Source organism: Pleurodeles waltl, chromosome 5 (assembly GCF_031143425.1).
Source record: "Pleurodeles waltl isolate 20211129_DDA chromosome 5, aPleWal1.hap1.20221129, whole genome shotgun sequence".
Lineage (NCBI taxonomy): Eukaryota > Metazoa > Chordata > Amphibia > Caudata > Salamandridae > Pleurodeles > Pleurodeles waltl.
The window spans coordinates 217,051,556-217,067,309 of record NC_090444.1 but is presented as its reverse complement, the minus strand read 5'-3'; the positions used below and the strand labels follow the sequence as shown (position 1 = coordinate 217,067,309).

The following is a 15,754-nucleotide window of genomic DNA, read 5'->3' as shown; positions in this document are numbered from 1 at the left end:
CCCTAGGGTGATGATGCATACATGTGCATGTATTATCCAGCGTGCTTTCTGATGCTATGGCTTCAGGTACTGAAGAGGCTAAAATGGGCAATCAATAGGAGTTGCACCGAAGACCCGTGGGCCAGGCTACATTCGGATGCAAGGAGTAATAACAGCGCACGCTTCTGACGCACAATATGCATCCTCACACGCCCATACCACGGTGCCATTACATTGCACATTCCAGAAGCTGTCTGGGCCAAGTTTCTTGAACTTCATTTCAAAGGACCAATATCAGTTAGCATGGTCACACAAAGCATGATCTCACCAGGAAGTCTTCCTCTACACAGGCCCTCACCAAAGACTACATACTCATTACTCACCGATTCGGTCACTATACATAACCAGTTAGCCAAGGGCCAGAAAGATGGTGCCCCGGGACCAAATGGCCTACCGCCCGCAGTCTTCAAGCACAATAGACCCGTCTGGGAAAAGTTTCTTGAACCCCTCTACCTGGAAATAGGTCTGACAGGAACGATACTGCAGTCCTGGAAGGGGTCCATAATCTCCCCCATCTTCAAAACAGGGGACAGGCCGATCCCCGATAACTATCATCTGATTGCCTTAATTGACAATGACGCAAAGTACTTTGCAGGCCTGTTATTGGATCATCTGTTGGCATGGGCTACCGAAGAGGGAATAATCCCTATGATTCAAACAGGATTCTCCAAACATACTGGCACCATCACGAACATCATGGCCATGCCCTCCTAATTGACAAAGCAAAAAACACTGAAACGTCAGCTCCACCTATGCTTTGTTGACTTCAAGGCTGCATTCGACCATGTGGACAGGAACAGGCTGTGGAAGAAGCTTGCAACCTGGGGGCTTCCCCATCCACTTCTACGCCTAATAATAGCCCTCCACACGGACACATGGGTCCAGATAAAATTAGGCACAGGCACTCATCTCTCAAGGCGGATCCCTACTACCAAAGGCCTAAAACAGGGCTGTGTTTTGGGCCCCACACTGTTCAATCTATATCTAGCAGACTTAGCGGGTGCACTCACCCTCACGAACTCGCACCCTCCAAAAATTGGGGACCTCGAGCTACCATGCCTCATGTACGCCGACGATCTTGTACTACTCAGCCACATGGAAATATGCCTTCAGAGACTGCTCAACGCCACTCAGCACTATACAGCTAAGAATGCATGGACAGCAAACTTTTCAAAAAACGCGTTCTGTCAATTAGGTCAAAGACACCCCCGAGAGCCTGGTTTTGGGGTGAGACATGACTGGTCCAAACAGATAAGTACAACTATCTTGGAGTCACTGTTGACAAATCGGGGACCTTCGTGCATCAAAGGAAAAGACTAATGGGAAAAAGTCTAGCCATAGCACTCTCTCTAAAAAGACTAAAAACCCTTCTGAACGAGCCCTCATAAACCCCCCTCTTAAAAGTGCTAAAAGCCAAGCTCCTCCCCACTATAACATACGGGAGTGAAGCACAAAGAGGCAGGGCTCTGATATCTTAAACCGTGCAATGAGCAAAGCTTACCGGACGATCTTCAACATCCCCAGATTTACCTCCCCTGCCCAACTGAGACTGGAGTTTGGTCCACTGAACCAATCCCTGGCTCGACCCGTCACCTATATAAACTTTTGGAGCAAAGCCCGCAGTGCCTCCCTGGGCTCTCTCAACTACCATTTGTGGCAAGAGCTTGAACGTTAGAACACCTCCCCGTTCAGAATCCACTTAGATGACTCACTTAAGAAGACCGGGCTAACGAACTTGTGGAGGACCCCAATCGCACACAATGCCTTCAAGAAAGCAGCTGGGAAATCACTTAGGCTCCAGTCATTGCTGGAGGACAAAGCAGCCTTCTCATGGAGGTCTCACGCCTGGATGACCCTGCACACCTACACGTCTTCGACACCACAGCCATACCTAGACCAGGGCTTCTTGAAACGAACAAAGGATGAATTCTTAAAAGTACCGACTTGGTCTCCTACCACTCGCTTTAAATGCGGCCCCCTGGTTGAGGGACGTAACCAACTCTATCTGCCGCCTGTGCGGTGAGGACACAGAGGATCTCCTCCATGTCCTCTGTTCATGCAATCATCTCGCACTAGAACGAAAAGCCCTACTGAAGAGCAAATTTAATGAAAAAGGCATAAGGACACGGAGACAAGCAGTAATGGCGTGCTTTGCACCTGGTGACCTACAGTTGAATTGTGCCTTGGTTAAGTTTCTATTGCAGGTGTCACAAAAGCAGGATTTAAAACAAGCAGGACTGCCCCCCTGTTGATCCACAGGAGGTGGTCAGGCTCAATGCCTGACAATGGACTACAATGGCATCAAGTGCTGCTCTACTCACACTGCAGCAATGCAAAATCTTAAGTAGCGATAGTCAACCATCTTTTAAAACGAGTTCCTACGGAGCATGAATCGAAATGACTGAACAATGTATATAATTATTTGATGGAAACTTAGTAATACTAGAAAGGTCCTATTTTTCTTTTCACTTTTTTATATAGTGTTTATTTATTTTTTATTTTTTGTGTTATGGTTTTAAGTAACTAAACAATAAAATCTTCTGTGTTCTACGTCGACCACAGCATGATGAAGCATGAGCGCATGTGTCAATGTAGACAATGGAAAGGTAAATGTAATATTGAAATTCTGAAACCTAGAGGGCACCACTCCAAGCAGAAAAGGGAGGAAAAGAAGCAGCAATGGTGAAAGGAACAGCAGAGCAGAACATTTCAGCTGGCACTCATAACAAGAAAAAATATATACATAAATAGATAATGTTAAAAAAAGTGGTAGAGAAATGGACGCTCTGGGGGTGGGAGAACAACACAGATTGCAGGGGGCGGTGGAAGCAGCACACAGAGGAATGGGGGCAAGAACAAGAAAGCACATGCCCTCCTACAGAGTAATGAAAGCAAAAGAAATAGGAGCATCCCTGTAGGTAAGCAGAAAGGATACAAGTCATCCAATCAAGATGGTAAAGAAGCTATGCTCCAGTGCAGGGACACATGAAAGGGTAAGAAAATCCTAAAAACGCAAACAAATGAGATTGACATGAAACCAATTAATGATAAGCAATATCAGCCAGACCCAAAACCCATTGTTTGTCATCTTAAAGAGCTGTAGGCAAGACCTTAAATATAAATCAGACAAATTGGAGGCCATTAGGTTTAAAGATCAGGCAGACGAAAGCAATGTTTTGCACAACAAATTCCTGGATATTGCTGCATCTTGCACATCGAGAAACCAGAGTCTGTGGGACAGGTTGTTTGCCCCTCTGCCAATAATAGATATGTTCTCAGGACAGGATGAGGACTATTACATTTAATAGCAGTGCACTACATCACGTGTAATAGATTAATAATAATAAAAAATAAATAAAAAATAAAATAAAAATCTGAAAAAACACTAGACTTTGTTTTTCACTTTGAATGTGATTTAGCAAAACTCACATTCAACATCAAATGTATGGCTCACTTCCTACAGAATGTCATTTGTGTGCAGCTGTACCAACGGCTCTGGGCAACAACACACAAAGTTACAGACCAACTTGGGCCGCATCACCTGTTGACCTGTCTATACCAATCCTCATTCTTTGTTTTTGACCGGTTGTGCATTTTCCTCTAAAAAGATCTCCGGCAAAGAGCCCCCATGTGGGGCCCGTCAGGCATTGCAGCGCCGGCCTGACGAGGAGCATAGCCCTATGATGAAGCATGTCACCGGCAGGTGAGTGAGGGCGCGTGCTTCGAATTTTTTTTATCTTCCTTGGTATGCAGAACCTATAGGTTTAAAAGAAACCCTCCTTTTTTGGAATCGTGTGCGCAATTTTTTGACTTGTACAGTATTGGGAGCGCCACACACGGGACCAGGAGTCTGTCCTCCGAATATCCCACATTGGCCCCTCCTTTTGTTGTTTTTTGACAAACTTCAAGTGACCCAAGTTACTAATGGATCATGCTACATGGTGAGATACCTCTATCAAATATTTCTCATGTGCTCAAGTAGTGTTGCGTTTGAAGTGTGGCAACATAAGGTCACACATATCTGCCACACTTCAAACGCAACACTAGCTGCCTGTAGCAAGACATTAACACCTCCTGAGCAATGGGCCTAGCTTCTCATGCAACTCAGGGCTGAGGACCCTGGTTCAATTAACAAAAAGCTTGTAACTGCCATCTGTCCAGAGCGGTTTGTTTCAGGTTCGCTCCACTCCTTTGTGTTCATTCAGAGTTGTCAAACATCCACCTCTGGTGAATTAGTTCTGTTGAATCATGCAGGAAGCAATACCAGGTTTCCTTTAACAGACAGGCAAAAAACATATTACCGACCTAACAGTGTACAATAACATGTAGAGCCCTCCATCCTCATTTTTCTGACACCATTATCATTCACCAGTAGATCATTGCAAGTGTATGATAATAAAATTCACTAAAAGGATGTTACCATTACATATTAACCCAATAATCGGCCTCCAACTAAGTGAATCTCACCACACAATCTTATAAATGAAGACAATAAACATAAGATTACAGTGAAAGAAATATTACAGTATTACTGTACAGGTGGCAATTGGACAACCAAGAGTGCTATGAGACCATACAAACTGTGGGTTGTTAACTACACAAAATTCTAATAAGCTGATGCACAGCAAGTCTCTGATAATGATATGTGTACAGTTAAGTTAGGCTGGATTGCTCATAAGCACTGCCACTGCACCTTACCTCAGGGTGATGGCTCTTGCCACAGGATCGTTGCTGTGAATTACTGAAAAGACTCTTTTGACAAATTCATCAACATTCAAGATCTTCTCCAGGTGCTTCTCGCTCTGCTGAGTGACTTTCAGCACACACAGTCTCAGGAAGTTGTTTCTAAGATAAAATATGGAAAAATACAGGGAGTGCAGAATTATTAGGCAAATTAGTATTTTGACCACATCATCCTCTTTATGCATGTTGTCTTACTCCAAGCTGTATAGGCTTGAAAGCTGTAGTGCTTTCCTCTTATTTAGTTTCTAAGCACTAACATAACACAACAGAAATGCACTTCTGAGGTCAAGGAAGACTTTTATTGTTATTTTATTCTTCCCCAACCACAATGTTTATGAATGAATGACGAATTAGTAGCTTTCAAGTCCGCGTTAATCAAACAAAATATATCAGTTTGCAATATACACAGCAGGTTATATTTATAAGATATTGAATGCAAAGCAAAACAAATACTTCACCGTGTAGGAACTATTTACAGCTACATCTTTCTAAGGTCTGCAAGCTGAGACCCCTGTCAGCCGCGAGAAAGAGTGTCATCTACCCACACGGGATGCTGGCAACTGGCGCCAAGCTCCAGCACGAGGTCCGGCAGATTCGAATCTGACTCTCTGCAGCCTGTTACATTCGTTACAAAGGTGTGCCCCCTCCTCTCAGACCTGGGAAACTGAGCAAGCCCTTTGGAGACTGGCCAGGTCTCCAAGACTACTCCTGTTCCCAAGCTCAAGGGAAGAGAAACAACGCCCATGTACTCTCTCTTATCAGGTCTAGTCTACTGTGAGAGCAAAACATCTTGGTTCTCTGGTGCAAAAACACAGCTTGGAAAAATACAGAACTATTCTCAACTGCAATGTCTAACTCCACGTTAAAGGCAATGGGCAGCTAACCTAAATATCAAATGCAATGTCATGTTAAAGGCAATAGGCAGCTAACCTAAATATCAAATGCAATGTCTAGTGTCATGTCAAAGCCAATAGGCATCTAAGCTGAATACAAAATACAATGTCTTATATCATGTCAAAGCCAAAAGGCAGCGGAGCTGAATACAAAGTGTAATGTATAATATCATGTCAAAGCCAATAGGCAGTTAAGCTGAATACAAAATGTAATATATGATATCATGTCAAAGCCAATAGGCAGAATATCTAATAGCATGTCAAAGTCAATAGGCAGCTAAATTGAATACATCATGTCAAAGTCAATAGGCATGCAATGTCAAAGCCAATAGGCGGCTAGACTGGATACAGCATGTCAAAGCCAATAGGCAGAATACAGAATGTAATGGCTAATGCAATGTCAAAGCCCATAGGCGGCTAAACTGAATACAGAAAGCAATGGCTAATGCCATGTCAAAGCCAATAGGCACAATACAGAATGTAATGACTAATGCAATGTCAAAGCCCATAGGCGGCTAAACTGAACAAAACATACCATGTGCTACTGGTGAACATTGAGCAACTAATATGCGCAGTGGTGAAACACAAAGTCATTGGTCAAAACAAAACTCCATCAAATAGCAGGACATTCCGCCCTTTGACCAATGAATTTTTGTTTCACATATCTCATATTTCAAACAAACAAAAAAAAAACATTATCAGCAAATCAAATTTCAATGATCAAAGCAATCCCTGTAAAGCAATAGAAGTGAATTAACACATTGATCTCATAACCTTTCACATCAGATACATCTACATAGAAAAGACTGGGCAATTTTTTTTTTTTTCTGAATGAGTCTCTAATTCAACAGTGTTAGCAATTTGATGTGGCATGAGTTCTGCTCATGTAAAGATGCACGGTCCACTTGAAAGGTTTGCTGGAAGGTAAGCAAAAGTCAGAGTTCCATACGAGAGGGGGAAAAAAAAAAAAAACACAGCAAACAAGTTGAACTTGAACTGAAGGCGCAGTTTGCGCAAAATGGATCCATGGTGCTGGCACTTTACTCAGCCAGGTTCAGGTTGGGGATTCGGTCCCTTCCCCGACCCCACACGCACACACCGGAAGGGGGACCACGCAGCACACTCAGGGACAGTGGCGAAACGTGGTAGGATCTGCAAAAGAAACAAGTATGACTTTTCTTGCAAATAACATTTTTCATTTAAACTGCACCCTTCCTCTTTCTTTCCCTGTTTTATAATCAGCAGGACGTTTTTGGGGCCCTTTGTTATATTCACTGCAGGTTCTGGAGGATCACTTGGGGCTTCAGCCCACACATCAGCACTGAGGTTTTTATCTGCTGCGCCACAGCTTCCCTTTTCTTGCACTGTCAGAAGGGCTGGGGCAGACTCCTTCTTTACCAAACCTCCATTCACTGCATTTTCTTCAATTTGGGCCATTCTGTCTCCAATTTGTATGAATGAATCAGATTCTTTTCTAGGTATCAGCATAATTTCGATTTTGCCTTGGTAATTTGCAGCAATCACTCTCCCTAAAACCTGATCACTTTGCCATTTCTGTTCTGGTAACTTTCCTCTCCCCAACTGCTCTGTGACTGCTTGCATGACAGATTGCTTTTGTGCGTGCTGCACAGTTTTTATCAAATCTAGGGGAATGGGCATCTCTCTCATCTCTGCCCACCTGTAAGTGGCCTTTTCACATTTCTGGGGCACCCACATAGCCATCCCCACTAAGGCAGAATTCTGGGTGAACACTTCTCTCTCTGAATTTTTCTGATTAACATCTGCAAGGTAATTGAACCAGTTAGGTACAAGCCATGTGGCTAAAACATTATCAAAGAACCAAAAATCAGCATAAAAATGACACATCTCATGTAGCTCTTGCTTTAAAATCTGACACACATTATACAACGCTGTTCCTTCTCCTGTGCCAGAAAACAACATTTCAGTCAATGAATCATTAGTAAAACAAACATGCTTTTTATCTTCAGTAGACACGAATTCAAATGGTGCACACAACTTCATTGATAATTCTTTTATCTGTGGTACTCTAGCCCTGTCTTGCAAGTACCAGATCCATTGTATGATTCTAGCTAGGGGCACTATTTTCTTTCCTTGTTCATGATTTAAATATACATAAGTATTTCCTTCTTGCACTGCGCAGAAACCTAAAGTCTGCATTATTTCATTTGCCAAATCACAAGCGCGCAGCTGCATATTATTTTTCACAGTGACCATGTACAAAAGTGTTAGGATTTCTCTCAAATGAGGGCTATTCTTTTTCCAAAAATCAAACAAGCTAATGAAACTCGGGGTGTCTTGCTCTAAAATCCTTCGTTTTACTTGTGCATTTTGCAACGTAACTCGTAAATCACATTCTGGTCTCTCGTCCCTGTTATCAGTTAAGGAATGCACTTTGGCTGCCAAAAACCCTGGCTCACACGGAAACTCAATGCAGCTCGGAGCTGTCTTAACCCCCTCATTACTGGAATGGGACAAGAAAGATTCTTCAAAAACAGCCCTTTTATAACTTTCAGTCTTATTTTGAATTATTGTATCCTGGCTAATTTGCTCACGTAAATTCCTATTTTCATGTTCCAACTTCCTACATTTCTCCTGCATTTCTCTGTAAGCAGATAAAGGTATCCAGACCTTTCTGTCATCATTACTTCCAAAACACACTTTTTCTACATATATACAACGGGAATTATTTCTCAAAACAACATCAGGCATTTTAGCTACACATGCATTTTCTTCTGTAATTCCCCAAACAGAAAACAATTCACAGTTTTTCTTAGCACCATCAGGCAGTTCATCAACACATGTATTCTCAGACATGGTCTGCCGTGCTACTGTGATTCTCCAAACAGAAAACAATTTCTGTAATTCTCCAAACAACAAAAAACAATTACACTTTTAAAGTGTGCACTTAGAAATCTACTAACTCGTCAAACCCCTTTTAATCACCTCTTAATGACCGACCCCACTCCTGGTACCAATTGTAGTGCTTTCCTCTTATTTAGTTTCTAAGCACTAACATAACACAACAGAAATGCACTTCTGAGGTCAAGGAAGACTTTTATTGTTATTTTATTCTTCCCCAACCACAATGTTTATGAATGAATGACGAATTAGTAGCTTTCAAGTCCGCGTTAATCAAACAAAATATATCAGTTTGCAATATACACAGCAGGTTATATTTATAAGATATTGAATGCAAAGCAAAACAAATACTTCACCGTGTAGGAACTATTTACAGCTACATCTTTCTAAGGTCTGCAAGCTGAGACCCCTGTCAGCCGCGAGAAAGAGTGTCATCTACCCACACGGGATGCTGGCAACTGGCGCCAAGCTCCAGCACGAGGTCCGGCAGATTCGAATCTGACTCTCTGCAGCCTGTTACATTCGTTACAAAGGTGTGCCCCCTCCTCTCAGACCTGGGAAACTGAGCAAGCCCTTTGGAGACTGGCCAGGTCTCCAAGACTACTCCTGTTCCCAAGCTCAAGGGAAGAGAAACAACGCCCATGTACTCTCTCTTATCAGGTCTAGTCTACTGTGAGAGCAAAACATCTTGGTTCTCTGGTGCAAAAACACAGCTTGGAAAAATACAGAACTATTCTCAACTGCAATGTCTAACTCCACGTTAAAGGCAATGGGCAGCTAACCTAAATATCAAATGCAATGTCATGTTAAAGGCAATAGGCAGCTAACCTAAATATCAAATGCAATGTCTAGTGTCATGTCAAAGCCAATAGGCATCTAAGCTGAATACAAAATACAATGTCTTATATCATGTCAAAGCCAAAAGGCAGCGGAGCTGAATACAAAGTGTAATGTATAATATCATGTCAAAGCCAATAGGCAGTTAAGCTGAATACAAAATGTAATATATGATATCATGTCAAAGCCAATAGGCAGAATATCTAATAGCATGTCAAAGTCAATAGGCAGCTAAATTGAATACATCATGTCAAAGTCAATAGGCATGCAATGTCAAAGCCAATAGGCGGCTAGACTGGATACAGCATGTCAAAGCCAATAGGCAGAATACAGAATGTAATGGCTAATGCAATGTCAAAGCCCATAGGCGGCTAAACTGAATACAGAAAGCAATGGCTAATGCCATGTCAAAGCCAATAGGCACAATACAGAATGTAATGACTAATGCAATGTCAAAGCCCATAGGCGGCTAAACTGAACAAAACATACCATGTGCTACTGGTGAACATTGAGCAACTAATATGCGCAGTGGTGAAACACAAAGTCATTGGTCAAAACAAAACTCCATCAAATAGCAGGACAAAAGCCTACTACCAATTAAGCATATTAGGTGATGTGCATCTCTGTAATGAGAAGGGGTGTGGTCTAATGACATCAACACCCTATATCAGGTGTGCATAATTATTAAGCAACTTCCTTTCCTTTGGCAAAATGGGTCAAAAGAAGGACTTGACAGGCTCAGAAAAGTCAAAAATAGTGAGATATCTTGCAGAGGGATGCAGCACTCTTAAAATTGCAAAGCTTCTGAAGCGTGATCATCGAACAATCAAGCGTTTCATTCAAAATAGTCAACAGGGTCGCAAGAAGCGTGTGGAAAAACCAAGGCGCAAAATAACTGCCCATGAACTGAGAAAAGTCAAGCGTGCAGCTGCCACGATGCCACTTGCCACCAGTTTGGCCATATTTCAGAGCTGCAACATCACTGGAGTGCCCAAAAGCACAAGGTGTGCAATACTCAGAGACATGGCCAAGGTAAGAAAGGCTGAAAGACGACCACCACTGAACAAGACACACAAGCTGAAACGTCAAGACTGGGCCAAGAAATATCTCAAGACTGATTTTTCTTAGGTTTTATGGACTGATGAAATGAGAGTGAGTCTTGATGGGCCAGATGGATGGGCCCGTGGCTGGATTGGTAAAGGGCAGAGAGCTCCAGTCCGACTCAGACGCCAGCAAGGTGGAGGTGGAGTACTGGTTTGGGCTGGTATCATCAAAGATGAGCTTGTGGGCCCTTTTCGGGTTGAGGATGGAGTCAAGCTCAACTCCCAGTCCTACTGCCAGTTCCTGGAAGACACCTTCTTCAAGCAGTGGTACAGGAAGAAGTCTGCATCCTTCAAGAAAAACATGATTTTCATGCAGGACAATGCTCCATCACACGCGTCCAAGTACTCCACAGCGTGGCTGGCAAGAAAGGGTATACAAGAAGGAAATCTAATGACATGGCCTCCTTGTTCACCTGATCTGAACCCCATTGAGAACCTGTGGTCCATCATCAAATGTGAGATTTACAAGGAGGGAAAACAGTACACCTCTCTGAACAGTGTCTGGGAGGCTGTGGTTGCTGCTGCACGCAATGTTGATGGTGAACAGATCAAAACACTGACAGAATCCATGGATGGCAGGCTTTTGAGTGTCCTTGCAAAGAAAGGTGGCTATATTGGTCACTGATTTGTTTTTGTTTTGTTTTTGAATGTCAGAAATGTATATTTGTGAATGTTGAGATGTTATATTGGTTTCACTGGTAATAATAAATAATTGAAATGGGTATATATTTGTTTTTTGTTAAGTTGCCTAATAATTATGCACAGTAATAGTCACCTGCACACACAGATATCCCCCTAACATAGCTAAAACTAAAAACAAACTAAAAACTACTTCCAAAAATATTCAGCTTTCATATTAATGTGTTTTTTGGGTTCATTGAGACCATGGTTGTTGTTCAATAATAAAATTAATCCTCAAAAATACAACTTGCCTAATAATTCTGCACTCCCTGTAGTTTAATTATAATGTAAAAAAAAAATGACCTGATAAATAGGGTATAAAATAGCGTAATAATTAATTACCAGATCACTCTATTAGAATGCCTGATTTCTTCCAATATTAGTCAAAACAACTACTGTACATCATAATAAGATTAAATAAAGGGGCAAAGAAAAAAAAGGTCAGTGCTAAAAAGCTACCTCCTAAACAATAGCCATTGAAAGCGGCTGCTGTACTGAAAATGGGCATGATCACTAAAATACTAGAACAGTGTAATCTTCTACATTACAGAAATAGACTTTCTGAAGCACCTTAAAGAAGGCAAACTGAACCAGGCAAAAAAACTTACCCGACTCTAAAAACATCAGCCAGCTTCAGGAACGCAGAGTTGATAAGGATAGGGAACGGATACTTCTGAAAGAGTCTAGGAAAACGAACAACAGCTTCACACTGTTCTCCAAGCTTGCCAGACCTCAATCCTACAGGAAAGAATAAATGGCAAGAAAAAATTGGTTCAGATGTTATCGAGGTCCATAACTCATGTTATGCAACACTCAACTTTGTGCTGCAGATATTTTTTGTGTAAATAATGCATTATCAGCACAAACTAATTTTACAAAAAGTATCAAATAAACAGGGTCAAAGTATTATTAAAAAAATATATCAGAGAGCTAGTCTTCCTAAGATCCTGTATTTAACACACAATTCGACAAAGGGAAATACTACAGGAAAGTAAAGGAAAAAGGTTGCCCAAGTCAAATATTCTCTCTCAGAAAAGAATATGTTGTGAACAGCTCTAAATACATTCACCATTTGACCTAAAATAATTCACTTGTGTTTATGTGGAGGGTGAACCAGATCAGTTCAGGTGATTGCGTGTGTTAAAAAAGTCAAATGTATCACAGTGGGCATCCAAAAAAACATAATGAGCAGGATTAGAGTTCTAAGCCTACTACTACCTCTGAGAGAAGAGCTTCAATCTTTGACCTGATGAATCAAGTCTAAATAGGAAGCAACTTATACATCTAACTTGAGTTTAAATAGTAAGTAAAGCTCTAGGATAACAGGGGTAAGCAGCAGTATCTAACAGAGATGCTGCAGCATAACTACTGACTGACGAAGCACCTATAAAAAAGGCCTCATACTACACACATCAAGTCAAACTGAGGTCCATCATGTCAAATCACACATCCCCCAATTGAAGAGTCCCACCAGGATCGATCATTTCACCAGGTGCTTTTAAAAGTTACAAGGTTCGTTAGCTCCATTTTTTATGCTCAGGTTGCCAGATGTTTCACAGATGCAGATGACACCTAGATATACCTCAAACTACAAATGGGATCTGGGGAACCCATCAGTTGTCAAACTGCACAAAGAAAACGTAGCACTGAATGCAACAGAACCAGCTCTACGCTCAGGGGCCTGATGGTCCCCAAGCCTCTTCCTTTCACCTGGTCGGATCATGGGTGTTACAGACACTATGATATTCAGTAATTCCCCTACCACAACAGAGGCGCCCACTTTCATGGCTTAAGTAAAAGCAGTCAATGAAAACGCATTCCCCACGATATCTTTGAAGTGTTTCTCTTCTAACTAACACACAGGATTCGTTTCTACACAGAAAGCATAACGATAATAAAGAACTGAATGTGACAAAAATACTGATGTTTGGGTGTACTTTTCCAATGTAAAATTGTTGCTTAAGTATCCCAATGGAAGCATTGCTTAGAAAATGTAATGATATATCTAACAAGAGGATAAGGTAAGAGAGAAATATTCTATGTGTCTTATTGTGAGTAGGCTCTGTCGGGTGCAATCATTACCAGATCTGATAAAACAAAATTGACATGGAGGTGTTTAAGAAATTACTGATGCGTTAATTATTGCATATTCCATGATTTTATGGACACCATGCAGATTCCAATGCTTACTGCGACGAAATCCGCCTGTACCAGTACATTTCGGACCCTTTTCCCTTTTCAAATTCAGGCAGGTGTGATATACTGAAAATAACGAAGGGTGAATTCTTAATTGAACCTGGTAATTACTGGGTGTGAGAACCATCATACCATTAGTAATTGCGACTCTGCTCTAACAGTTGTTTGCGCAGAGATCGCAATTTAACGAGCCACTTGCCATATCACAGCATATGTATATTTTATAGAGTTTGAAACAAATCATGCAGACAGTTGCGCTGGCAGGTAAGACATAAAACACCTCCCACATAGCCATGTAACAGAAACAAGAACAACAACTACCAATGAAACTGCGAGTCAGACACTCTCCTAGGACAGTTGTGTGCAGTGCGTCAGAGCATGCAAAACGGAGCAGCTCTTTTTGGAAACCAATGGGAAACATCTGAAAAAACACTTAGAAAATTATCAAGAATATAGGTCCATCATCCCTAGGGCAAAATCCAATGAAAAGTGTGACACAACAAACTAGTATTCAGGATATGGTTATATCATGCCTGAAGTATGATAAAAGCTGGACACGTGCCTGATCCACTGAGCCACATACAGCCAGACTGGGAAACCTCATTCAAAAGTTTTCAATAAAGTGCTAAATCACCACTTGTGCACCGCGGCCTGTCAGCCCAAAGTCTATGACTGGGCCCTACTTTTCGGGTTCACATATTTGAGGTTTCTTGTTCTACGCTATAAACTTTTGAGACTATTTGAAAGATGTCAAATTAAATATTAACGCTATCTAATGCTCCTTGCGAACTGTACGTTAGTTAAGAATTCTTCCGCGCAAATCGCCCACCACTCTAATGAAAGTTATATGGAAAATTAAGTCCCGTCAGCTTATATACTTTTATATTTCTTTAAACTGCTCCCGATTGTTGGCATATTACAAGTTTACTTGAGAGTAGGATTGACGCATCGCTCCTGTAGAGGACACCACTGTTTCCAGTTCTGTGTTTCACTTTAACAAACGGATGCATTCTAAAAACTAATGTTGGCTTGGAAAGGCATAACTGGGTACCAGGTGCCCTCATGCCATGGAGCTGAAAGGGCCGCACTGTGCTCTTCTCCCCTTTTCCCTCCCGGTATTTCCCAGGCTCGGTCACCTTTGTCCAACTCCATCAGTGCCGAGTTGGCGTCCAGCTCTTGCTCTCCGTGCCCGGCATCTGCCAGAAACGACCGTCCCGAAGCCATAGCGCAGCTCTGTTTCTGCCTCCCTGGGACAGGAGCATCACCCGCACAGAGGGAGCCTGCAGTTCTACACAACACTTCTGCTTTGAAATAAAAAAGGGACTAGGACCACAACAGCATTTTGCCGGCAGCAAACACAAGTCAGTATTTGTAGTCCTTCCTTTATGTCTGCGTCAGGAAAGACTCGTACACGGTCTAGTTTTTACTACAAAAAGTACGCATGCGCATCAATACTATCTGGTGGCCATGACAGAGTCAGTCAAAAAGCGGCAGTTTTAAATCACTTTTTTTTCTAGGAAACTAGGACAGCCCCACCGGTATTGGAAATTGATGAATTTTCTCATTAGTCCTATTGGAGAGTGTAGTATGCTGTATAGAAGTTCGCAGTCTATTCCAAAACCTTGTACATTCAGTCTGTCGCCCCCACTCATACAGGAAGTGACACACGGAAAACGGAACCCGGCTAAGGGCTGGGAGGCTCCAGACTGTGTTCATCCAATCAGATCTCGTGATGTCATTTTAGCGGGTAGTTTGGTCCTCTTTGAGAGTACTTCGCGGGAAACTAACTCAGCGGCGCCTAAGTCATCAGGCGCCTTTTCTTTTGCTGTGATCCGAACCGATCACAGGTGCGAGCAGCTCCTGGCACCCACCGCGAATTATGCTTTTCCGCTCAGTGTCACGAGCACCTCTCCTGGGTCCTAAAAACCGCGGTAAGAGAGGAAGGGGGAAACAAGGGGAACTAGGGGCGCATGGCAAGGGACTAACTGCGCGAGTTGTGCGCATTGCACGATCGTATGTAATCAGTGGTGCAGCTGGGCTGGTTAATGCAAGGATTCGCGAATCGCACTATAGGGGAAGCTGGGTCATCTTGTGATCGCGATCACATGCAGTGGGGCCACGCTGCTCGGCTTCGTTTTAGGCTTTTGGGAAAAACAGATGATCAAGCGCCCAGATGAGATGCCACGCGTGCCAGTTTTAGCCCTTACGCTCTGACTGTCCGTCCCATTTACCCTCACATTTGTGCCTGAAGGGTAAGGATCCCTATATCTTGAGCGGAGAACTGTAGTATTTTGTTAGGTACCTAAAAGAACATATCATGAAAATCTTGTTTAAATTTTACGTCGTTTTTTTTTATTGCAACTCGTTAACCACGATCCCTTG

At 42.3% G+C, this 15,754-nt stretch overlaps 3 protein-coding genes across 3 annotated transcripts in view; 1 reads left to right on the top strand and 2 right to left on the bottom strand.

The window, feature by feature from the left end:
• The window catches only part of INTS7 (integrator complex subunit 7), a 182,659-nt gene extending 167,959 nt beyond the window's left edge, over positions 1-14,700 (bottom strand). Inside the window, exons 1-3 of the mRNA XM_069233929.1 lie at positions 14,509-14,700; positions 11,785-11,914; positions 4,738-4,884 (exon numbers count right to left, since the gene is read on the bottom strand). Of these exons, the coding sequence (XP_069090030.1) occupies positions 4,738-4,884; positions 11,785-11,914; positions 14,509-14,596 (365 nt within the window). The 5' untranslated portion in view covers positions 14,597-14,700. The remainder of the gene's footprint in view (positions 1-4,737; positions 4,885-11,784; positions 11,915-14,508) is intronic.
• On the bottom strand, positions 6,579-8,648 carry LOC138295561 (uncharacterized). Its single transcript, XM_069233931.1, has 2 exons — positions 7,354-8,648; positions 6,579-6,827 (listed from the first exon to the last, which is right to left on the bottom strand). Exons 1-2 carry the CDS (start codon positions 8,508-8,510, stop codon positions 6,716-6,718), a joined length of 1,269 nt encoding a protein of 422 aa, XP_069090032.1. The 5' UTR covers positions 8,511-8,648; the 3' UTR covers positions 6,579-6,715.
• Positions 14,701-15,114: 414 nt separating the features above from the next.
• The window catches only part of DTL (denticleless E3 ubiquitin protein ligase homolog), a 69,365-nt gene continuing 68,725 nt past the window's right edge, over positions 15,115-15,754 (top strand). Inside the window, exon 1 of the mRNA XM_069233930.1 lies at positions 15,115-15,303. Coding sequence (XP_069090031.1) covers positions 15,252-15,303 — 52 coding nt within the window. The 5' untranslated portion in view covers positions 15,115-15,251. The remainder of the gene's footprint in view (positions 15,304-15,754) is intronic.